Raw genomic sequence first — 27,037 nt, forward strand, 5'->3', positions numbered from 1 at the left:
TCTCTCTCTCTCTCTCTCTCTCTCTCTCTCTCTCTCTCTCTCTCTCATTTCCCAGGTCATATGTAAAGTCCTATATATGTTTGCCATTTAAAACTTTTTATAATGTGACCCCTTTATGCCTTTTTAGTTTTTATACCTCACTATCCTTACACACACTCTCTGAGTCAACTACAATAGCCTATGTACAGTTCCTCCCTGCCTTAGCATTGACTTTCCGTAATTCCGAGAATGTGCTCCCTCCTAAACTCTGCCTGTCAGTTTTCCTAACTTCCTTCAATGGTCAACTCAAATCTTACTTTCTACAGGAGACTTTCTTGTCACTTCAGCTGTTAATTCCTTTAATATTACTGTCTACTCTGTGTGTTTCTTACATGCATTTAGTTATTTACATGCTATATCCTCCTTTAGAATTGTTCACTCTTAGAAATCCATCTTGCCCTATTAGAAAGTTAGTGGGGGTGGTGATGCCAGAGGATAGAAGAGAGAACAGATTGGGGGAAAGGGTAGTAGGCTTGATGTTTTGGGGTGAGGGGTAGGGGAAAGATGGAGAAAAAAAACTGTAACTCAAAATTTTGTGGAAATGAATGTTAAAAACTAAAAATAAATTAATTTAAAAAAATATATGCTCTTTGAGGTAGGGACTGGTTACTAGTATTTATCACAGTGCTTGGCAGCAACAAGTGCTTGTTGACTGCTTATATAGAATGAATGATGTTGAGAATATAATAGCTGTTATGGTACTTTTAAGCTTCCACATGAAGATTAACTTCAAATTTTGACATTTAATATTAAAATGCAGTAAGTCTTGATACTACAACTCATCTGTGTTAATAGCCTACACCAGTTGACAGTGGCAGGCTCATGACAAGATTTGATAGGCACCAACTGAAATCTGAGAATGAACTTAGTTTATATTAAGTAATCATATTCAGTGTCAGTTGGAATGAGTTTGCCAGGTTTATCTTCTGTTGGGTTTAATTTGAACTTTGTGTTTATTGAATAAAATGGATTAGTTTTGTGAGTTTTGTATTTGAAAACATGCAGTTATTTTGGTCCTTTTCTGTGGTACCCCAGTTTGGAAAACCCTGACAGTTACAATCTGGTTCCAGCAAGGTTTCCAGCTTTATGTTTCTCTTTACCCACTATATTTTTTTAGTCAAACCAACCCCAGTAGCTAAACCCCCAATTCAACTGTTACGTCCTGGTTCCATGGATTTTTGCGGCCATTGTCCTGCACACCAGAAGTGTACTTATTCCTCATCTTGATCTTCCAACATCCTTTATCTTCTTTAAAGCCTCCACTCCTCCTTTCTACCTTTGCTACCTTCTTTCAGTAACATGTAGAGACTAATGAGAAAATATGTATGGAGACATGTTGAAAGCAAATGTGGAAACTGTGACCCAGTGCCTTTAGTATATATTAATATACAAAAAAAGAGGTGAAGAGAAAAGGAGGAATATATTGAAGGGACATTTGGGGATTAAAGGAACAAAGAGGTTTATTGTAATTGCTAAGGTAAGCTGATAGCAACAAAAAGGAAAATAAAGTTAGATGATTCCTTCCCCCTCTTCCTCCATCCCTGTTAAGCTGGATAGCTTGAATTTTGAATTTGTAGTGATCTGGGTCATTGATACTTAAACACAATATGAATAGTAGACTTATATAATATACATTAAGACCTCAGCTATGTGATACTTTCTGGGAATGGCATTTTCTAGCTAGTATGCTTTCCTGGATAGTGGGGTTTGCTACCTCAAGCTAATTAGATTTTGTTTAAAAAAAATTGGTACTGAAAATTTTTAATTCAGTTTAACAAATATTTATTTGATAAGCACATACTCTGTGTAACACACTACATAGTGCTAAGTGTTTTGATTTTACACTTCCTTTTGTTGTTAAACAGTATTGAGAACATATTTAAATCACTTGATGAGTTGGTGTCATTGTGAAGAATTAGATATCTAAACTGTTGAATAGTGAATGAATAAATAAATGAAAGAAAAAACATTTACGTCTATTATATGCCAGGCACTATGCTTGTGATTACATCATAAAATGTTTCATTCTAATTTTGGACAACTTTCATTGTTGGAAAGATTTTCCTTTATATTGAGCCAAAATCAGGATTCCCAGTGACTTCCATTCATGAATGCCGTAATAAGGACTTTATGAATGCAGTAATAAGTGGCTTTCTTATGGCATTTACTCTGGTTGCATAGGACCAATTTTTTGTATCTTCTTGGTTGTCTGAGGCCTGTCCCATCTCTATACACATGAAACGATGATAGTCTTTGCTCTCAAGGACTTTATATCCTATTAAGGGAAAATAATATAGCATGGTTATAGATTAGTAAATGCAACACATACACAAAATGAAGGGAACATTTTTAATTCATTCATTTCTTTACTTATTTTGGTGTGTGGGAGAAGATATTAAGGGATCCAGGATAGCTGGTGGAAGATGTGACACTTGATCTGAGTCTTGAAGGATTTAAGGATTTTATGTAGTGGAAGTAAAGTGAGGAGAAGGTACAGGTATTTTCTCAACATTGGGTGTAGCTTACTGTTATACCTCTCTTTTGTCCCTTGGGTTATCTGTAGTTTACATTCTTCAAAGATTGTGGTATTCCATTATTTCCAACTGAATACCTTTACTAGAAGAATATTGGTGTCAAAATAATGGGGTTTTGTTAGAGGAAAATGAAACAAAGACTTCTGAACATAACCTAATTTATCTTTTCATCTTTCTTCATGGAAGAATTCTATTTTCACTCTAAGATTATCTAGAATCTTCTCTTTTGATGATTTTAGTTGGCCTTCCCTGGATCTTCTTTGTTTTTATTGAGCCCTGCCTGATTTACAACCATCAAAATCACAAAATATTTTTAGAAAGGAGTAGCTTTTTATGTGCAGATATTTATTTTTATAGCTGCAAGAACAGCACATTTGACTGATATATTTTTTTGGAGCAGTCAACAGTGACATCCCTTTCCTGGGATATACTTGATAGCTCAAATCTATAATTAAAAACAAAACAAACAAAAACTAGTTTTGCTTTTTTTTTTCTGCTCGCATTACCTTAGAGTTATTTGTAATGAGGCTCATTCTTTTTTTACTTACTTTTCCACTTACTGTCTTGTGAGTTCTTCCATAAAATTGTTATCAGCTTGGCATTCTATCCAAAAGAATTTCATGTTTATCATTTGCAAAATTATTGGGCTCTTATTGTGTTTCCCTCTTTAGAAATTTTCAAAGTATTAAATAAGACTTTCCTTTCAGGAGACTACTACGTACTCTTAAATACTATTAAGAGAGAGTATGATTGCTCTTCATTTTTTGGGTCTAAGCCAATTTCCTACATGCAACAAAATGTTATCTTCAGTCTCATGGCAATTTAATTGTTTTTTATGCAGAACTTTGTTGAAGAGTATGGTTTGTTTGGTTTTTGTTATTGTTTTGATCTGAACAAATTGTTACCCTTTCCCTGAAGATATAATTGAAATTTTACTAAGGAGTTTCTGTTAAAAAGAAGTTCATTTGAAAAGGACAGCCTGATAGTTTTGGTGTTTCAAACCAAGTGAAATGAAGAGCCCTATGTGAATCTTTTTTTTTTTTTTGAAACTTAGATGTAGGATTTAAAAGGTTCACCTAAAATACCTGTCACATTCATATTTGGAAAGTCATTAAAATTTCTTTAACAACCAAAACATTGCCCTAATACCATTTTAAATTAATATTTTCTTTGTATGCCATAGAGCAGCATCTTGTCAGTCATGTAGGATACTATTTATTTGGTTGTCAGTTTGCTTTAATACAAGGAAGTGGTGTTAGAGCATGTGGATTGTTAGAAATATGAGACAACGAATAATTTAAAATACCACTTTTTGATGTTACTAGGAGAAATGCTGATGATCAGAATTTATGCTATTGAAGTTCTAGATAGAAATTACAGCTATGGTTTTGACTGTAGGCAGTAAATTCTCCATCTCACCTTTCTCAGACTTTTATACAAAGTGTGGAAGAGAAGATAAATACCAATATAACTCTCTTGTCCCTCTTTTAATGAAGTCACAAAAACAAACAAACTTTTGTCTTTATTATTTGCAGTGTCCTTGCCCCAGACCTGGAATCAATCCTTCCTCACCTTCTGAGAATTCCCTGCTTCCTTCAAGACTGCACTTAAGTCCCATCACCTTCTATAGGAAACCTTTCTTGATTCTAACATTCCCCAACTATCTTGTATTTAACTACCTTCTGTTTATTCCGTGTTTATTTTTTATACACTTAAAATTATAACGTTTCTCCCAGAATGTATTTATGTTTCTTAAGGGCAGGTAGGAATTATTTCATTTTTTTTCCTTTTAGAGTGCTCAGTGCCTAATACCATGTAGTAGATTCTTAATAAATGTTGATTTTGAATTTTTAATTTGCAAACCTGACATCTTTTTACATAAAAGAGTTTGGGCCTACTGTCTCTCACTATTAATCTGTTTACCAGTTTTAGGTCCTGGGAATCATTTGAGAAGTAGAGAATCTTGCAATATATTTTGTTTTTATTCTTTTCCATTCTTATTGCTACCTCTTTAATTGGCCTGTAATGTTATACGACCTTTTTGTTGGTATCCTTGTATCTAGTCTTTTCCTCTTTTCCTGTTGCAATCCATTGTATTTTCCATCAGATCAATCTTCCTAAAACACTGAATTAGCCTTTTAGTCACTTATCTTTTTAACAGCACTCAAAAATTTGTCTTGGCTCTGTGCTTATTAGCTGTGTGACTTTGGAAGAGTCACTTCAGTATCCTTATCTCAGAAATGAGAAGATTTGACTTGAATGGCCTTTGAGGTATCTTATCATCTTGTGCTTTCCTGTTGGGTACTAAGGAAAATCTACAATAAAGGTTTGGCACTGATGTCCTTCAATCCAGGCCCAAACTACTTTGAACCTTTTTCTGCCACTGTTTCATTATACAAAAGAAACCTATAGTTACAGATAGATGGAATATATCTAATTCCTTCATATTTTTTATTCCCATTAATTAGATTATGAGCTTGTCTAGGGGAAGGACTATTCTTTTTACTTTTTCCTTCTATCCCCAGCACTCACTACACTCCTTGTCACTTAGCATCTTAATAAATGCTTATTGATTGACTTGACTTCAATTCTTGGTTTCTTGCCTTGTCCTTTAACTGGAATGCTTTCACCTCCTCTTCTCTGCTGACTCTCCTATTTCCAATTATCCTTAATTCTGGCCATTTTTCTTCACCTTCATGTAGGTCTTCCTTATCAGCTGGAAGTACTCTCTTTCTTTGAACTTGTATAGCACCTGTCTCTCCCACCTATATGGTACTTATCACATATTAACTTTTTTGTTATAATACTGCTTTCTCTTCTGTGCTACATTTTGAATTTCTGATAGATTCTGCTAGCTATATGGTCCTGTTAAAGGTGAGAGATTTCTCTGGAGTATCAGCGTCCAGATTCCAGCCCTACTACTTAATCTCTCTGACTTAACCTCACTGACATTTCTTTCCTTTTCTTTGAAATGAATTTAGATGTTAGATTAAATGATTTTAGTGTCCTTTGTGGTTCTAGCTTTATGATCCCTCCTTATCTCTACCCCATTGAATCACCTGGTTTCCTTTAAAGCATACCTAAGGGGCTCCTCTTATTAGAATCTATTCTCAATCCACTCCCATGTTAGTATTCTCTCCATCTTTAAATTATTTTTCACAGTGTGTTTAATTCTTTGTGATTGTGTTATGAACCACTGGTAGAATATAAGCTGTCTTTTTATCTCTCAACACTTTTTTCAGTTATCATTGCATATTGTAGGTACACTTACTATTTGAATGAAGGAAATTATTGTAGAAATTTCCTTTTTTTTCCCCCCAGTTACCTGTTTCTGTTTGTGGTGTAGGTACTCCTTTCACTGATACAGATTACAGTCCTTTAAAACTTAGTGTATTTAGGATTTACTGAGCCTGAAAAATTAATCACTTTACAAAGTTTCCATTCTATATGTATTATGTATCTAAATACTTATGCATTGTTCTCTCCCTGACACCCCACTCCCCCACCCCCCACATACGCATTAAAATGTTTGCTCCTTGAGGATATGGGGTGTTTTTTCCTTTCTTGTATACACTGTACATTCCCAGTTATATTGCCCAGAACATAAGTTCTTAGTAAATGCATTTTGACCAGTTGAAGACCATCTTCATCTTTGATAGATATAGATAATTAAGAAAATATGAGTAATTTATTGACCATTTCACTGACAGCTCCAGTAAAGCAATTAATTTCTAAGCCTCAGCAAGCTAAAGGATTTTGTATTTGATTCTGGTGGCAATAAGGAGCCATTGGAGTTGATTAAATAGGGGAGGCAATATGGTGAGACTAGACTTTAGAAAGATCAGTTTGAAGGCTGAGTGGAGAATGGACTGGAGCAAGGAGAGACTTGAGGCAGGGAGACCAACCAGCAGACTGCTGTAATAGACCAGACATGAATCACCACAGTTTGCAAGCAGGTCAGTGCAGCTCTAGTTACCGTGTTTCCCCGATAATAAGACACTGTCTTCTTATTTTTTTTTTTGACAGAAAAACACCAGAGGGCTTATTTTCAGGGGAGGGCTTATTTTAATGAACATTGACAGCAATTTTAATAAACAGGTAAATGTGAACAAAAAAATGTACCTTTATTCAATAAGCAAATCACTGGGGAAGAACAGGATGACGCGCTCACTGCTGCAGCTCTGATTGGATGCAGCTCGGAGCGTGGCGTGCATTTCACCCGGGGGGGAACAGTGCATACAGAGGGTACCGTAATGTAGTGTGTAGCGCAGGGGATCACCTTCACTACAGTAGCAATCTCAGTAGGGCTTATTTTCGGGGGAGGGCTTATTTTAGAGGAATCTTACACAGTAAGGGGAGGGCTTATTTTCGGGATAGGTCTTATTATCGGGGAAACACGGTAGGTTGTAGAATGCATGGAAGGAGGAAGGTATAAGAAGACTGGGAGGATAGCATAGGATCAGATTATGAAGACTTTAAAAAAGAGGACTTTTTATTAGATTCTAGAGATAATAGGGAACTGCAGGAGTTCTGAGAGAGAGAGAGAGAGAGAGTGTGTGTGTGTGTGTGTGTGTGTGTGTGTGTGTGTGTGTGTGTTGATATGGTTTAGCCTATTTTAGGAAGATCACCTTGGCAGCAGGGTGAAGAATGAATCAGAGTGGATTGAGACTTAGTCTAAGAGACCATTGAGGTTATTGCAATAATCTAGACTGGAAGTGATAAAGGCCTGAACTAAGACCGTAGCTGTGTGAGTGCAGAAAAGGGGGCATATAAGACAGCTGTTATGAAGATAGACGAGTTTTGACTGCATAAGATATTAAGGTAGAGTAAGAGTAAGAAGATGGAGTCAATACTGATGTTATGGAACTAGGGTAACTTGGGAGACAATGGTAGTGCCCGCATTAGCTACAATCATTTTAAACAGGGATGGATTTTGGGAGAAGGGCAGTGAGTTCTCTATTGGACATGTTGAATGTGAGATGACTGTATTCAGCTCAGTATGTCCTAAAGGTGATGGATGATTAGCACAATAAAGAGATTAGGCCTGGATGTGTAGATCTAGAAATCACTTTTATGGAGAAAATAATTGAGTGCATGAGAGTTTATTGATCACCAAGTCATATGGTTCACAAACATTTATTATGCCCCTACTGTGTGTCAGGCATTGAGGCTCAGCACTAGATATAGAAAGAAAAGCAAAAAACAGCCTTCTCTCATGGAGCTTCTAGTCTAATAGAAGAAATTACATGAAAACAATTGTGTACAAAGGAGATATATCAGCAGAAATAGTATAGAGGGAAAATAAAAGAAAAAAAAACTTTGGGGGGTACTCATGATTAGTGAGAGTGATACAGACCAAGAACCCGCGCAGCCATGTAGGAGGAGACCCAGGAGAGAGTAGTGTCATTAAAACTTATGAAAGAGTATTCAGGGTGGTAAGATGTACAACAGTGTTAAAAGGCAGCAGTGAAAGTTAGAAGGATAAGGGGGGATTGATTGAAAAAGGCTATTCATTTTAGCAATTAAAAGATCATTGGTAACTTTGGAGAAAACAGTTAAATGATGAGGTTAGAAGCCAGATTGCAGAGGGTTTGGTAGAGAGTGAGAAGAGGGAAGTGGACGCTTCATATAGACATCTTATTCATAAGATATTTAACTGAGAAGCCAAGGTGAGAGATGGGATGATCGCCAGTGGGGATAGTAGGATAATGTGAAGTTTTGAATAGAGTTGAAAGTGATGGTTGTCCGTTAGAAGGGAGAGGAAAGGATGGGAGTTTTGGTGCATGGTAGGCCTTGGGCAGGAGAAGGGTCAGCTGCCTCTTCATCTGTTGTTCAGTTGTGGCTGACTCTTATGATTTCTTGGCAAAGATACTAGAGGGGTTTGCCATTTCCTTCTCCAGCTCATTTTACAGATGAGGGGACTGAGGCAGTCACAATTATGTACTTGTGTGCCCTTGATCACACAGCTAATAAGTGTCTGAATCTGAATTTGCACTCAGGTCTTCCCAACTCTAGGCTCAGTGCTCTATCCACTGTGCTGCTTAGCTGCCCTTTCTGCATCTGAGATAGAAGTAAATGAGAAGATAGTTGTAGAAGATTGAGGAAGAGGGACCTCTGTATAAATGGCCTCAATTATTTATATGAGACCAAGTCCTCAGCTGAGAGGGGTGGAAGACTTGAAAAGGGACTCAGTTTGGGACAGTGCTGTGGAATGTGGGAGAGTGAATTAACTAGGGAAAAAGAGGATGATCTCTTTGTTTCAATGAGGGGCTCTGTTGAAATTAGATAACATAAGATCTTTGAAGTTGTATTTTGTGATTTCTTGCTCCTTTGAGCAGTTTATAGAAGTAAGGGAGGCAGATCATAGAAGTAATTAGCAGTAACCATTCTTTGCTAATATCTAACTTGAGTTGTAAGATTAAAAATGAACAATTTTTAATTGACTGTGATTGAACTGACCCTGATCAGTGCAATGACTGACTACCTGTGTTTCCAGAAGACTTAAGATGATGAATGCTACCTACTTCCTAACAGGGAGGTGATTGGATGTGGCCAATGTGGGAATTTGTTTTGCTTGACTATTCCTGTTAATCTAGTGGTGTTTGGTTTTGTTTTTCTCCTACTTCCCCTGGCCCCTCCATGGGGATGAGGTTGAGAGAAGAAAACAATAAGTATTAATTTTTTAAAAACAAACAAAAGGATTAGATAAGTAACCATGATGGTAGTTGGGAGGTACTAAAGTATAAGTAGTCACATTAGAAAAAATGTTACTGCACCATCTTTCATTACTACCTGCAGTAACTACTATGGTCTGTGTGTCACTGTATTTTTACTGTTTTCTAAGTGTTTTAACAACTAAGATGATATCTTCCAGTGATTTTAATTCTCTTGTAGTATTATTTTCTGTGGTACTGAGGGAAAAAAGGATTTGTTTCTAGGATGCTGATGTTGAAAGGGGAGCGGTGGTTGAAAAGATTATTTTAAAAATGAATTCTAATCATTGCATATCTTTTCACTTATACTCAGAACTGTAATGACTAATCAACGTTTTAAATATACTTTAAACTTTAAAATGCAAAAGACTCTGCCTAGGTCATACTGCAGCTGGAATATTGTGACTAGTTCCGGGTGTCACATTTATGGGTGGGTACTGACAAGCCAGAGAGTAATCAGAGCATGATCAGAGCATACAACTATTAGTTGAAGGAACTGGGGATATTTAACTTGGAGAAAAGTCTTGGGGAGGGGATATTAGATATAACTATCCTCAGGTATCTGAAGAATTTCTGTGGAAAGGAATGAATTTGTTCTCCTGGAGCACCAGAGGGCAAAAATAAGAAAATAATGAATGTGATTTACTAAAGTCAAGATTGTTGGCAGAGGGAAGAATGCTAACGGTAAGAGCTAGCTCTACAAGTGGAATGGTTGCCTTAGTCAGTAATAAATTCCTCTCAGTATAAATATTCAAAGGAAAACTGGATGGCCATTTATTCTGGATGTTGTAGATTACATTCTCCTGATAATGATTGGTTTTATGTGGCCTTTGAGGTCCCTGCATGCTCTAAAATTTTGTCACTTTATATTTGTGTTGTGTATTATTGCATATAAAGTGTTTTCATATGTATTCTCATTTGATCCTGTCATAAAATCTTTGAGGTATGGCTTCTTTCCATGTACCGTGTTTCCCCGATAATAAGACCTATCCCGAAAATAAGCCCTCCCTGTACTGTGTAAGATTCCTCTAAAATAAGCCCTCCCCCGAAAATAAGCCCTATTGAGATTGCTACTGTAGTGAAGGTGATCCCCTGCGCTACACACTACATTACGGTACCCTCTGTATGCACTGTTCCCCCCCGGGTGAAATGCACGCCACGCTCCGAGCTGCATCCAATCAGAGCTGCAGCAGTGAGCGCGTCATCCTGTTCTTCCCCAGTGATTTGCTTATTGAATAAAGGTACATTTTTTTGTTCACATTTACCTGTTTATTAAAATTGCTGTCAATGTTCATTAAAATAAGCCCTTCCCTGAAAATAAGCCCTCTGGTGTTTTTCTGTCCAAAAAATTAATAAGATAGTGTCTTATTATCGGGGAAACACGGTATGTATTTGTAACGCCAAGCAAAAGCAACTACAGGTTCAGAATTACAAGCATAGTAACTCTCCATATATTCAATAGCAAATTAAGGCAAAACATTCACAGAAAAGAGAAAATCAAAATACAGTGTAAGTCAGTCATTTAGTAACTTCTCAATTCAATCTCAAAGTATAAAGTCAAAGTACTCCACCCCTGGTTAGTACATTAATTTAGTGAATCACAAACTCTCTCTTCTCAAGTGAAAATTAGTTTCCAATCATAAACAAAGTACATTCATTTGGTCGGTCTCAAAGCACAAAAATCAAAGTACTCTACCCCTGGATTACAACTGAATTACACTTATCATCACTTACCACCAAACACCTTCTCAAAGGGGCAGTGGAGAGTGCAAAGGCTATCTACCCCTAAGCCACAACAAGATTAAGATATCATCACAGCATTCAGTACCCAAGGAGAGGTCTTTTCTTCATCTTGACCCAAGGCAAATTCTCAGCAATCTCTGTTCCTGGGAAGACAAAGCTTGAGAAAGCTACAATGTACATTGACAGCCCCCTCATCAATTCATTCTCTGCCTGCAGAACAGTCTCAGGACTTCTGAAAACATCAGCAAGACCCTCCTCCAGGATTTCTGTAAACATACAACAAAAAAATCCTTGTAGGCTTCTGAACCAACAGCAAGATTCCAAGACCTCTGCAACAACAGCACTGTCCTTTACCAGCAGACGAATTTGGCAAAGTAACATCAAAACAGACCGAAAAAATACTGGTACCACAGTCATGCCTCCTCAGTTCTTGGCAGCTCTGCGTGGCAGTTCTCAAAAATCCTGGGCAGTTCCAGCTGGCCCTCAGCAGGCAGTTCAATCTTTCTCAGCAACTCTGGCTCCATGTCTCTCTCTCTCTCTTTATCTCTCTCTCTCTCTGTCTCTTCCCCCCCTCCCCCCAACCACAATGCTGCTCCCAAAACTTCTTTTGGCGCCTCTCTGCTTGGGTCTCTCCATTCCCCCCACCAGCTCCTCACAAGTCCATCCCACAGGTAGGATTCACAAGTTCTGGGTTTTAACATTTAACCCCGAAAACCAAGCCAATGCAAGAGGATCTTTAAATTCCATTACCATTACAGTATTCAGTGGAAGTACCTATTTTTAATAAATATTTGCCTATGCTGTGTGTGTGTATACATGTAATATTATGAAATTACTCTCCTCTTATGCTTGAAAATTTTATCCCACTTTTTGGGATCCCATAAAGGCTTTGAAACTTTACCATAGCATGGTGTGACAATGCAAAAGAAATAGGAATGTTCCATGGAAAGCAGAATGGAATTAAATATATGGCCATAAGTAACATATCTATATCTATATCTGTCTGTCTGTCTCTGTCTGTCTGTCTGTCTATCTATCTATCTATCTATCTATCTATCTATCTTTACTTCTTCCAGACCCCCTGCATGTTACTGCAAAACTGAATAACTTTTCTTGTTCTGGCTTTTGATTGGGGTTTGTCATATGATTGTTTCTGTCTTTGCACATTAACATCTCAGAAGTTCAGGTCTAGCTGTTTAAAAGTGCATATCATTCATCATTTATACAAAACTGGAAAAAATTGTGGGAAAAGGGATCACCATGAAACCAGTAAATGAAGAAATTATGTTCTCTAATATGTATAGCACCTAGGAGAACTCCTTGTATATACATAAGTCCCTTTTCTAGGTCATATCTGACAATTTAGAGCTCTTAATCCTTTATTTCTGATTTCAATTAATATTCTATAGCTGTTTCTGTTCAGATTTGCCCATCCCTCATAGCTCAATGACCCATACTTCGTGACCTCAAATCAGGTCATTAAAAAAAAAAGTCTCAGATTGTCTTCCTTTCTGTTACCATTAGGTTTTCTTTCTTTGTAACACCCTTTTCCACTCATTATACCTGTTTCAGGCATCAGGATCCATTTTAGGCCACTTTCCTGGAATTCTTTATTATCTATTTCCCTTTCATTTTTTTTAAATGTCCAAATACTTTGTCATGCAGAGAAGAGGCATATGGAGCCTTATCTGGGAGTCTGTTTTCAGACATGGGGACTGCTTTCATGAAGATAGGATAGAATTCTGAATAGAACATTACCTGATTGAAAATTTGGATATATTGTAAGGACAGTTTTTGGCCCTGGTGCTTACTAGATAATTGATTGATCTTTGTGGTTAAATAGTCTTTGAAATTAATTGACTGTTTTGCTTTATATTTGTCAGTGCCTGTTTGAAACCTTGTCTTTTATAAGCAAATCTGTCTTTCCCATTACTCTCAGCACGTTACTTTACTGAGATCATGTGAGTAGGTTAGAGTTTATATGCACTTCCTTTACTATTTTCTGCTAAGGTCCCATACTTCTTTCTCTTTTATTTTTTTTAGTCTTTACCCATCTTTTTGTCTTTCTAGCTTTTAAAGAGGTAGTCAATCTGTTTCCTTTCTTAAAGGCAAACCTTTTGCAGCTAGATACTCAGTTGTATTTTTCTGAGTTCTGCCTGCAAACAATTCATTTTAGCACTCATTCATGCATTCATTGTTCTTAAAACAAATAAAACCTCCTTTGACATTGATATTCTTTGAAATTAACATAGTAACTTTTTTTTTTCACCCCTTCCCCTTCATCATCAAACCCCTGGAGTCTACAAAAGTCTATGACCTGTAATTCTACAATTTTTAGCAGTGGTAGTCAACCCTCTTACAGTTTGTTTTTGTCATTCTACTGTTATCACCAGTTATTTTTGATGGTCAAATCCAGTGGACTGCTTATTCACCATCCTTCTTGACTTTCATGTAGTGTTGAACAATGATTCACAGAGTCTTACTCTGATTCCTTCTCTTGGTGTGGGATTCTTGCAGGGTATGTCAATGGGGAGGAGGGGAGGAATGGACAGGAGCAAGCTAAATTCTTCCTAGAAAGAACTTCCAGTATGGTCCTAGTAATACATTGGTTCTACATTCTTAGGATAAGATATGCTAAATAGAGCTTTAATCATAGGTAGGTTGGTTACTTGGTTAATGCCTTAACCATGGCAACCCATGAAATAGAGAAAAATATACAAAATAGGCCTAATTTCCAGGTGGAAGCTTCTGCATTGATAATGGCAGGTTGGGAAGGGAAAGGGGAACAGAGAATGCTAAGAATGGTACTTAGGTTATATATTAACATTAAATTATTGATACTTTAATGTCAGATCCTTGTCTGATAGTCATGAAGAACACATTGAAGAAACTAAGTTGTCTCAATCTTGACATTCTCATTATAAACAAAAACAGAAAAAAGGGAAGTTGCTGTGAAATATAAGGATGGTTCATGATACACAAATAAAAGTCTTAGTTGTAATATATGCGAAGAAAACAAGAAATGACATTTCAGGTGGGATAATATATTGGTTCATTTCATACTGTAGTGCTTGTCAAGATTTTCAGGAAGACTACCAAGGGGATGATTGTGGCTTATGTGCTAACCTCTTTTGCTGAAGTAGAGAAATTATAAGCGCTCCCATTAGATTGTGAGTTCCTTAAGGGCAGGGAATGTGCTTTGCCTTTTTAAATAAATTCTTATTGTTCTACTACATTATATTGGACTCTCCAAGTTAAATTGACATTGTCTTTGATATTTGATGACTTTGGTGCAAAGGTAGGTAGGGAGATGATGGTGAACAATAAATTCAAAGATTTGGCTTGTGAATCATGAATGAGAGAGGCCAAAAGCATATATACTACACAGAATCAGCATGTTTGGGTATATACCCAAAAATCTTGGAGTTTTTGGAAAAAAGAATTGGGAGATGCTGGACCTGTTGAGCATCCCTCTTTCAAAAGTTATTTTGATAGGCAGAAATGATTGGCATGAAGTCCTTCCAGGATAGTTTTCTGTGCTCTCTCCCCTCTACTCCTTCCTCATTGAGGTCATTGCCTGCCATACAAGTCTTTCTTTTCTTCAAAATCTTTTCTTAATACCAGGAGATTTCAACACACACACACACATATACATATATTATGTAATATTCTGTCATACACTTTTACTTTGTATTTCTTTAATTTATTAATTTCCATGATCTCCTCCACTCCACCTAAGCTATACTCAGAGATGATCATACCCTTAATCTTGGATTTACTAACAAGTGTTCACCTCCATAGTCATTAGCTCTGAAATTTCCTTCATAATCTCTTATTCCACTCTTCCCTCTACTTTAAAACCTTGAACCCTGTTCTTCATCTTCATTGTTATGTCTAATCCCTCCGAAAGACCTTGATTCTTTCTTAGGCCAATACTTTTTTTTTTCAAATGCTTTATTAACTTCTGATTTACATCATTCATTTCTGCCAGATTTTGAGTTACAAATTTTCTCCCCATTTTCCCCCCACCTACCGCCCCAAAATAGCAGTTCCACAGGATATCCCCTCCTCCAATCTGCTCTCTCCCATATTTTCTCCCATACCCCTTTCGATTTTTCCAGGGGATCTCTATGCCCCAGTGCCTGTATATCTTATTTTCCAATTACATATAAAATAGTATTAATAATAGTATATATATTTGAATATTTGATTTTAAAGCTTTGAATTCCAGATTCATTCCCTTCCTCCCTTGTCACCCACCCTAACTGGGAAGATAAGCAGTTCAGTATAGGTTGTACATGTGTGGCTAATGCAAAACAATAACATAGTAGATATATTGTAAAAGATTGACTATATTTCCCTCCTTCCTATCCCACCTCCCACTTGTTCTATTCTCTGCTTTGATCCCGTCCCTTTTCAAAAGTGGGTGCTTCCAACTTCCCTCCCTTCCATCATTCCCCTCTCATCGCCTTCCCCCCCCCCCTACTCTCCTGGAGGGTGAGATACCCTGTTTAGTGTGTATTTCATTCCCTCCTAAAGCCAAATTCAATGGGAATAAGGTTGACCCATTCCCTTTTGCCTTCCTGTTCTTACCCTCCATTGTAACCATTTTCCCTTGCCTCTTCTATATGAGATAGTTTACCCCATTCTGTCTCTCCCCATCTCCTCTCATTATATTCTTCTCTCACTTCTTAATTTCACCTTTTAAGTATCATCCCTTCCTGTTAAATTGGTCCTGTGCCCTCTATCTATGTATACCTGTAAACATATATACACACATTCACATATGTATTCATATGTCCATATACCCTCATATATAGACATATATATATACATATATATGTGTGTATATATATATATATATTTCTATTCCCTTCAACTACTGAGAAAAGTTTCATAAGTTACAATTATTGTTTTTCCATGTAGGAATGTTAATAGTTCAACTTTGATAAGTTCCTTATGATTTCTTTTCCCTGTTTACCTTCTCATGCTTCTCTTGCTTCTTGTATCTGAATGTTAAATTTTCTATTCAACTCTGGTTTTTTCATCAAGAATGCTTGAACGTCCTCTATTCCACTGAATGACCATATTTTCCCCTGAAACATGATACTCAGTTTTGCTGGGTAGGTGACTCTTGGTTTTAATCCCAGCTCCTTTGACCTCTGTAATAACCATGGATCCCCTATTAAAAAACCAAAAGAGAAAAAACCAACAAACCTTGTTCTTAGTGTAGTCAAATGATTCCACACAGTGGTCATGTCCAAAAATGTATATCTTTTTGTACATCTTGAGTCCATTATTTGTTTGTTAGGAGGTGAATAGCATGTTTTATCATAGGTCCTCTGGAGATATCCTTGGCCATTGCCTTGATCACAGTTTTTAAGTCTTTAAAAGTTACTTTTCTTTACAGAGGTGTCCTATAAATTATTCTCATTCTGCTCACTTCATTTTCCATCAACTCACATTTTCCATTGTTTTTGCAATTTTCTTTCATCATTTCTTGTGACCAAATTAATATTCTATGGAGAAAACTCTAATTTCTTTTCCTTTGGTGTGTGATTCTTGTTTGTGGGGAGATTTGAGAGTTAGTGAGGACTGAAGAAAATGTCTAAATCTGTCATCTTATTGTTCATGTGACCTGGATGTTTCATTGGATTTTGTGATCATTATTCTGTCTGATGTGAATTTCAGGTTTTTGCTGGAGCAGACGTGGGAGCTTACCAGCCTACCTCCATCTTGGTCAGAGAGCTATACTAAACTTTGTGTAAATAAACAGGATTTCTCTCCCCCTCATTTTTTCATTGGCTTATTTTTAATGCTGGCATTTAAGTTTCTGCTTTCCTTTCTTCTTTATGCTCTTTCCTTCTTTTACTCCCCAGGGTTTCAGCTATCATTTATATCCACATGACTCCAGAATTTATCTGTGTTTCCCAGCCCTGTGCTACTGACCCACATTTTCATCTGCCTTCTGGATACTTGTACCTGGGATGTTCCACTCGAGCCTCAAATTGAACATGTCCAAACCGGAGCTTCTCCCTTCTTTAAAGCATATTCCTTATCATGTTTTTGTATTAGCTGGCATCACTAGTTCTACCTTTTATCTGTTTTGACCTCAGAAGCATCTTTAATCCTTCTTTCCTTCAAGATATATGTCCAAACAGTTATCAAAATCCCATCTGTTTTACCTTTGTAATATTTCTTATGTCCCTTCTTCCCATTCCTCCTGCTGCCATCTTAGGTCAAGCCTTCCTTAACTTTCACCTAGACTAGGTACAGTAGCCTCCCTTTCTTTTCTTTAGTCCTTCCTCTTTCCAGTTGGTCTTAATTACTCTTGGAAGATTAATTTCTTAAACACTGGTCTGTCCTAGCATTCCTCTGTCAGGAACTTTTATTAGTTTCCCAGTGACTATCAAATTATCATTCATTTATTTAGCAATTATTGTTATCTGGTGCCTTTGGGCAAAGGTCTGTTCTGGGAAGGTAAAAAAAAAAAAAAGCAAACTAATATGTGCCCTTCAGTCAAAGCTCTTTATTACAGCTTTGTCTTATGTTATTCCCTCTCCAGTGCTTTGTGTCACCCTTCATAAACACATATTGTGGTTCTATGCGTACATGCCTTGGGGAGAATGGGTTGACTTGAGCTTATTTAAAGGTTGAGGTACTCATACTGCTGAAACTATTTCATTGTCCTTTTCTGTTGATATTATGTTTAATTCAGCAAGAATTGCTAGGCACTATATAAGGTACCAGTGATCTACAGACAATGGTAAAATAGAATGTAAAAAGTATGTTATTATGGCATTTGATTTGATACGGCATAATTTTTAATGTTTTTCAGTATCTTATTTTCTGTAGCATTTTAGTAACAAGTAATGGAGGATGAGGGAGGAGAGAAGTGTGACAGAGAAGGAAGGGAGTGGGGAGATGGGTAGGAGTGTTTCTCATCCTGGCAATATCTCCAGGACAAGAGATTCAGGACCAGAACCTCAGAATCTTCCTTTGATAATTCTCTCATTTTTTTTGAAGAAGAAAATTTAGTTGTGATTTCACAGGTTTTAATTAACTTTACTAATACTTAACTTTTTCTTTCTTTTTTTTTAGGTGCCTTAGCTGGACCAATTATTGTGGAACCATATGTTACAGCAGTATGGGGGAAGAACGTTTCATTGAAGTGTATAATTGAAGTAAATGAAACTATAACACAAGTTTCATGGGAGAAGATTCATGGCAAAAGTTCACAGACAGTTGCAGTGCATCATCCTCAATATGGATTCTCCGTTCAAGAGGCCTATCAAGGGAGAGTCTTATTTAAAAATCATTCACTTAATGATGCAACAATTGTTCTCCGCAACATAGACTTCTCTGATTCAGGAGAATATATATGCAAAGCAGTTACATTCCCATTAGGAAATGCACAGTCATCTACAACTATAACTGTACTGGGTAGGTATATTTGAATAATTTTTGTAAATATATTATGTATAATGAAGATATTTCCAAGGAGATGAAGTGGTTGAAACTTTAGAATAGTACTGAAGACTGAAGTTCTTTCTAATTCTAAAGTCTTCATCATGTTTGTTGGTAATTTTATGTGAATCATGTACATTTAACATAAATATTTCTTTTTAAAATGTTTTTCCTGGACATGTAGTTGTGAACCTGAGTTGCTTCAGCTTAACACGTATTTATATTCTCCTTAGTTTTTCAGATTTTAATAGCATTTCCATTTTTAATTGATTTTTTTAAAAAATTCATGTGAAGTTAAGTCATGGTATCCTTGAAACAACCGTCTCTAGATATTTTAGACTAGTTTTCTTTTTTTTTTTTTTTCTGCACCGATTATGGGTCTTAACTATCCTACAGAGGTCTTAGGGAATAATAACCATAATATCTAGTATTTAATCTTCAAAGACATCAAAACAGTTGTTTTCAGATATCATTCAGAAAGACAGCTGTACTTCTGGACTTATTTTTTGAAGACTTAAATAAAAGGTGTAAGATGACTTAAATTTTCAATCAAAAATACTTGAATTTCCCTGACTGTGACTCAGCATTGAACATTTAGTTGAAAAGTTATTTGCACATCAACTCTTGGTAGAAGTTTTCCGAAGTAGAAGCAAAAATTAAAAAAAAAAAACAGCTAGTTAAATGCTTTATATTCCTCAGACTCTGTTTAAGTAACCAAAATTATTTAAGTAGGTTCTGCTGTTAATGACTTGCAGTTGGTGAAACACAGGAATAAATATCAAATATGTTATCTGAAATGTATTTAAAATATGGAATTTATGTTTTTAAAGTAAAATTAATTCTTAGATTTGAATAGATTTTTTGGAACTTGATTGTTAGGAAGTATAATTTTTACTTCCATTTGCCATAAAATTTTGGGAAAATTGTGTTTAATTACAAAATCTATGAATTACTTTAGAGAGGTTTAATTAGGGCAGTGCAGTCATAATGCTTGGAAATAAGATAATAAACAATTATAAGAAAGCTTTCTTGAGAGTTTAAATTGTTCTGCTGAAGGTCTGATTAGAAATTTGGCACGACACTAACTATATGACATAACTGCCAGTCATTCAGGAAAGGCATTAAAAAGGTAAAAATGTATAATTTTTTTAAGTTTTCAAAATAATAGTCTGTAGCTTTACTTTTTTCATAATTTAGTTTTCACATTTATTGTTAGCTTTCTGTGTTCCTCTTTTTGTAAAATTGGTTTTGAAATTTTTGAATTTAAAAACATTCAATTTAATATTTGACATATTCACTTAGACTGAAGCAATGAAAGAATAAGTATAGAAAAGTTGACTTTTAATGTAATTGTGTTATTGTACACCAGAACTGTCCACCACAAGGTGGACAAATAGTTTTAATTGGTGGCTTGTTGAAAAAATAGCAACAACTACTAACATTTGACTCATTACTGCATACTGCACCCCTACCCCTACTCCCCAGTCTTGCTTTTATTAACTTCACCTCATCAGAAGAACAGTGTCAGTAAGCTCTCAACCAGAATTGTAGCCAGGACACTACTAATACAGGTAATTACTTTCCAGGTTTGTCACTAGAGACATTTTCCCATTTTTTTAAATTCTCCTTTTGTGCAAGTAACAGCACAAAGATATTCTGCTGCTTACTTTTAGGATGATTTAGAAACACTTACATAAAAAGCATGGAGGGATATGGGTAAGTTCAAACTCGGGAACATGTCACTGTTAACTGTTTGAGCAAGAACAAATGGAAAAAAAACAAAACAAAACACTGCATGCTACCCCTGACCAAGGGAAAAAGGTTTCCTTCTTCCAGTAATGATAAGGATGTTTGTTAGTATAAAAGAAAGATTCTTCAGTTTTGGAGAGTGCACAGTGCAAACGGACTCTTGCCACTATCGTTTGTTTTATAGAACCTTTAGCTTCATGGTTGATTGCTTGTTATGACTGACTCACTGATAACATTCAGAGAGTCACAGAATTTTGGGAGGGACCTCAGATCATCTAGTCTAACTCTTAACTGATCTCAGTCTGCCTGACAAGCCTTTACTGAGGGGGAAAGCTGTTGATTCTTGAAGAAAAATCCCCTTCTGTTTTTGGATCACTGTAATTGTTATGATAGTTGTGATCCTTCTCTCTCAGGTGTCTTTACAAACAAAAGCATCAAGCTTTCTAGGAGCTCCAGTTTCTCTAGAAGCTCCAGTTTCTAGGAGCACTAATCATAGAATCCATTAAAGGTACTTTGTATTTTGTAATAGCCTTGTAAGTTTGGAGCCCTTTTAAAAAAAATTTGACTTTCTACTTGGATTCAGTTATATTCAACAAACATTAAGTTTCTGTTCTGTGTGAGGCACTGTGAATACAAAGACAAAAGCAACAGCTTGAGAAACTTTCATTCTATTGGTGATGGGAGTGTGAGGACAGCATGTGCATAGATTCCCAAATAATTTTGGAATGAGGGGAGAAGCCCAGGGGCAATCAAGCCAAGCTTTAATTTGGAGCCTAGAATTCTGAGAGATAGACAGGAGAACATTCATGCTCAAGAGACCTCCTGAGCAAAGGCAGAGAAGGGGGGAGTATTTGCCATATATAGGTAATAGGAATGCACCTCATCTAGTACTTATGATAGTTTGTTTTTTTTTTTTAGCATTGCCATCATTTCATGTAAACAAAAGAAACAGATTTTTTAATCTTAAAAATTAGGAAAAAATAGATTATAGTATAGATTGACTAAAGGACACAGAAACTAATCTTTACAAGTATAGTATTTCACTACAGTGAAATTGTTGAAGTGTCATAGCAAGAAATATATAATGCATAAAAATGCTAATCGTTTCTTTGGTAAATGGGAATTCACATTCTCACATAGCTGGAGAATATTTTAACTGCATTTAATAGATCAAAAAAGCACTTATTAGAGCAGAGCAGGTTGGGCATCTCAGATGGTTTTCTTTGAACTGATGGCCTTATAACATATTTTTCTACATTTTGTACAATTAGAGGTTTTCCCTCCCCTGCTTTATAATGTGTGGTGTGAGTATAAAATAAATTTAGAAGCTCCTGAGTGCTTCAGGTAGCTTTTTCAACAGATCTTTATGTCTTCGATATATTTTTTAAAATGAATATCTTGGTGCTAAATAGTGAATGAATGCAAAAAAGTTTAGAAGAAATTTAGTCTGGTTGAGATACAAAACAAATACATGAAAAGTTAAAAAGCAGTGAAAGAAGCACATATACATTATAAAAAAATAATGAGTTCAGAGGATTAGTAAAATCAGAATGCTATAACTAGAGATAACCTTAGATGTCATTCAGTATAGTGATTTTTTTTTATAGATGAACAAACTGAGGCTATAAGTGGCACTTAGTGAGAGATTACTCTGATCCCAAGAAGTTCTGAAAATAAGTTTTATTGATGTCTTTTGTTTTCACCTCATATTTGTTTCACACACACTATTGTGAGAACCAGATTGAAGGCCCTGACAAAGAATAACAATTAAGCAAAAACATCCATTATAATTATCTGAGTAGGTATACAGTGTTTTCCCTGTTTGTCCCTACCTCCTAGGAGGAGCTATGTTTCATTATCTGTTTCCTAAAATCTTTGATTTAACTTAGAATTTGACTTTAGTAATCTTTTAATTTACATTTTAAAGTCATTATGTTATTTTATTTTGCAGTTTATCCATTCCTACAGATCTTTGCATATTTTTCATATTTCTTCATATTTGTTAGTTTTGATTGCACAATAATCAATGACATTCATATGTGGGAGGATTTCTTGAAGCCATTTCCCAATCAATGTGTATCTATTTTTTTTCCATTAAAAAAAATGATGACATGTATACTGTAGTAAATACATTGTTATGGGGGAGAATGTTGCAAGAGTAATGAGCCTTCAACTTCATAGCATTGAGAGAATGGAAAGGAGGGGACAGGATCTAGAGTAACATTATCTTCAATGTTCAATGATGGCCTAGTTATTTTGAGCATAATTTTAAAATGAAACAAAATTCAAATGTAATGAAAATAAACTGTTTGAAACAAATTTGACTATTATGTAAAATATATTTAAACTATATGTTCCAAGAACACATGGCATATAATTGAAACATTTTGATTTTTGTACCTTTCTTCTGTTGCTATCTCAACTAATCATTCATTGTAAATTTGACTGGATGTAGTCTTTGGGTAAGAGTTAACCAAAGAACTTATATGAGAACTCTTGGGGTTTTTTTTGTTTTTGTTTGCTTTTTGGAGGGCAATTTGGGGTTAAGTGACTTGCCCAAGGTCACGCAGCTAGTTTTTGTGTTTGGTGTCTGAGTTCAGATTTGAACTCAGGTCCTCCTGACTCCAGGGCCGGTGCTCTATTCACTGCCCCACCGAGCCGCCCCTGTGAGAACTCTTGCTTGTCTTTGTGCTAGGAGTCTGTATGGAATTACAATTTTACAATGATTCCTACTCAGATATTAGGTTTTAAAGTGTTTTCTCTAAAGAAAAGGTTAGTGAAGACAGAACTTTTCTCTTCACCCTCTTCTGTAAGAAAAGCACTTAGCAGCTACAGGGGAGACAGGTTGGGGATAAGAAAAGTGGGTTGGATAAAAAGGTGCTTTTCCTTTTGTGAACAGGACAGAGGGATTCCAGTTGTCAGATTTTGTTAATTAGTAAAGATTTCATGGAGCTGGTAAGATATAAGGCAAAAAATTTAGCAAAACTGTGTGTGTGTGTGTTTTAAATTACCTTTACCTTGTCTGATCTAAAGGAAAAGGGAACAGTGAGATGTGAGTTCAAGAGTATATTAGAACTGACTGTAGAATATTTATTAGGTTTGGCATCCTTAAAGTAGTGAAATACTTCTTAGTAAGTAGTTCCTTTTTAAAAAATACGTTAAGAAGGTTCAAAATACAGAAGTAATAACCCTTCCATTGGTAAATTTATGGTCTTATAATACTGTGTACAAAGCACCATGCACAAAAAAAAAAACAACAGATGGTAGTCTTTAGCTTCTAGAAACTTTCACTTTGGTTAATTTTTTGTTATGTTTCAGTAGTTATTGAAAAATGGATCTGCTTCATCTGCTTTGAGAAAGCTTTTTATATATCAAGTAGGAATTTAGCTTCTAATAGGATTGTGAAATGATTGATAGCATAAAATTCTAGGTATAGGGAGAAAGGGAAAAAATGACATTTGGGGAAGGAGGATACAAGTTATATTTTGATTAAAATTAAGGATTGAGCTATGCTTGCCATATAGGTCAACTTTTACCCTAGCCATTCACTTAGATCATCCTGCTTTATTTAGTCTTAGCATTATTTCCTAGCAGGTTAGGTTCTGTGACCATCTCTTTTTTCTTTTTTTTTGAACGTAAGCTACTTTTCTTTATTTTGGTAATTTGTCCAGTAATTGGTAGGAAAAGAGAAAGGACACAGACAATTGACCTGTTCCTAGCATATTTGTGAGTTTGTTAATTTAATTAGAATTTCCCTATATAAACATTGAACTTAATTTACTTTCTTTTATCTCTCTTTTGGTTTTAAAAGACTTCATAGTTACAGATTATCTTTTTTTCTTTTTTTTTTAATCTTTATTTTTTTAAATTAATTTGTTTCCTTTTAGTTTACAGGATTCAATTCCACAATTCCTTGAGTTTCACATTTTGTCCCCCTCCCTCCCTCCCATGGTGGCATATAGTCAAGTATAGGATCTGTAAATACTTTCACATTATACATTAGTCAGGTTATGAGGACGGATTGTACCAGCTGGAATGAAAAATGGTAAAGAGGACATAAAACCAAATAAGAGAAGGAAAAAGATCAGGTATTTTGCTTCCACCTGGATATAATCTTAGTTCTTTCTCTAGATGCACATATTTCTCTCCATCATGAGTCTTTTGGGATTGACTTATATCACTGCATTGCTGAGAGGAGTCCAGTGTATCAGAGTTGGGCTGTGACCATCTCTTGACATGTGAACAGATGGCATCTATCTGTGCTCCCGCTACTAGTTCTTCACAGGACTTCCACTGCTACTGTAGAGAAGAGAGCAGTCTTACAACATAGATTTGGGCATAGATTCTGCTCTAGGAAAACTCTAACTCTAGCCAAACTGACCATAGATCCAGTGACAGCTGAAAAGTTGTGCAAGACCCAGCTCATCAGGGGAGTTGACAGGAGTTTTCCCTGGTCAGTAGTGAGGAGGACTCTGGGACCTTGAGGAGGAGAAGCTGTATCTCAGCTGTGAAGGATCTCTCTACCTGTGGTTACAGGGAAATTTAAAAAATTTAAGGGAGTGGGATAAGCCTTTGTCTGATGAAACATCTTCAAACTTCCAGTAAGGTGCCTGTTTCTTATCACTGGGTATGTTTAGACTCAGATTTTAGGAGATTAGTATAAAGTAAATACTAATCTGCAGGTGGCCAATACCCCCTGTAAGTGATATTAGCTTCACAAATAGCTCAGTGAACATCATAATACATCTTAGAGAAAATTTAAAAATTAAATAACATTTTCCTTTTTAAGTTGACAGTACTGTTTTTGTAATTTGATTCTCATTTAATCTATGTGATTACCTAATCAGTTGATGGTACTATGTAAGCATGTACCTGCTGTAGAGGAAAACTATTATATGGAAATGTATATTTGTTAAATTTTGAGACTGATGCTTTCTTTGGTGTCTAATATCTTGTTTATCCCATGTAGTAAAGAATTTTATAAGAGATACTTAATGACACAGTAGCTGATATAGTTCTCATCAGGGTATTTAAATAAATGAAATGATGTTTGGGAATTTAAAAGACATGACTTCTGTATTTAGAAGTAGAAATTCCTACACTTAATTTAGGGGATCAGAAAATACATATTACATCTGTTACAGATCTAACTTAGGGGGAACAGTAATATTCTATATAGTCATTGTTGTATTTAAAAAATAAAACCGCTTTGATTTTAAAAGACAGTGCATTCTTAAGTATGATTTTTATCACATGTTGAAACTAGTGTTTTTTCCAATAACAGTGTAGCTCCAGTTTAATAATGACACTGTCATAAAACCTCACTCTACTATCATATCACAGTGTGAAACTGATCTTAGGTTTTTAAAGGCTGCACCAGTAGAAAATGAGCACAGCAGAACATGCTTCTCTAATCTGGAAAGTCTTCAGTTGTAGTCCTGGTGATAGGCTACATAGGTTGCCCAAGAACCAACTTGACTAGAGGGTAATGAACTCTTTGGACAAAGTGCCTTTTGAAGACCCCCTATATTTAATTATATAAAGTGGTTGTGATCTTTGTTGATTTTGAAGCCAATGAAAAATCCTTGAGAAATTAATATATTTATATATCATATAGATTATATATAATCTATAGATTTATATGATAATATAAATCATATTATAAATTATATTTATATATTTCTATACATGTATTCATATAATAGATATTTATATAATTTATATAATAGTATTTATATATTTATCATAGATTATATGCTATATAAATACATAGATTTATATGATATATAAATATATATTTATAGATTATTAATGGGAAAACATGATTCAATTAATCAAAATTCATCTGTAGTCAGTTTTTAGGAAATGAACACCTGAATTAAGATGTACCCGTTTCAGAGTTAGCAAGCACTGGTATAAATCCGTTTGAAACCAGGATTTGTTGATGGGACTTATTCCCATTGTCTTTAAACTTGATAAAATAACAAATCACCTACAGAGTTGACAATGGCACTGCCTTGTAAGCTACTAACCCAAGAGTGTTATTAGGTAGATTGTAAGTCATACACATTAGAAGTGCTTGGTTTTGTTTGAATAAACATATTTTTAAGCTTAACTTTTTTTTTTTTAATTTAAACAGTTGAGCCTACTGTGAGCTTAAAAAAGGGACCATACCCTTTAATTGATGGTGGAAATGAAACAGTAGCAGCCATTTGTACAGCAGCCACCGGAAAACCAGTTGCACAGATTGATTGGGAAGGTGATCTTGGTGAAATGGAATCCACTGTAACTTCTTTTCCAAATGAGACTGTGACAGTCATAAGCCAGTATAAGCTTATTCCAACCAAATTTGCTCGAGGAAGACGTATTACTTGTGTTGTGAGGCATCCTGCTTTGGAAAAGGAAATTCGATATTCTTTTATGTTGGATATACAATGTAAGTAATATCTGTATTTACCATAAACTGTCACTCATTTTATTTACACTCAGATTTTTCTTCAACACCTCTTTTTCCTCTGACACTGCTGCCACTATAGTATAAGCCCTCCTTACCTCATGCTTGTAATATTGTAGTAGCTTGCTGGTGGTCTGCCTGCCTCAAGGGTTCCTTACTCCATTATATCCTCCATTCAACTGCTAATGTGGTTTAGAGCCAACTAATTTCTCCCTCCCCTCTCCCAAAATAAATTCTATTGGCTCCCAAACAACTCCAGAATCAAATGCAGAATCTTATTTGGTGTTCAAAGCCCTTCATAACCACTCCTTCCCTTCCTATACCCTTCTCTTCCCACA

General features: G+C 35.6%; 1 protein-coding gene across 4 annotated transcripts in view; it reads left to right on the forward strand.

Moving 5' to 3' along the window:
- The window catches only part of NECTIN3 (nectin cell adhesion molecule 3), a 207,130-nt gene that overhangs the window by 19,827 nt on the left and 160,266 nt on the right, over window positions 1-27,037 (forward strand). For all 4 annotated transcript variants that reach the window (XM_069069821.1, XM_069069819.1, XM_069069820.1 and 1 more), the window contains exons 2-3: window positions 18,131-18,472; window positions 26,385-26,681. In XM_069069821.1, coding sequence (XP_068925922.1) covers window positions 18,131-18,472; window positions 26,385-26,681 — 639 coding nt within the window. The remainder of the gene's footprint in view (window positions 1-18,130; window positions 18,473-26,384; window positions 26,682-27,037) is intronic.

Source organism: Petaurus breviceps, unplaced genomic scaffold (genome assembly GCF_028583685.1).
Source record: "Petaurus breviceps papuanus isolate PSGF00001 unplaced genomic scaffold, PetGlider_PUasm1.0 90792, whole genome shotgun sequence".
Taxonomy (NCBI): domain Eukaryota; kingdom Metazoa; phylum Chordata; class Mammalia; order Diprotodontia; family Petauridae; genus Petaurus; species Petaurus breviceps.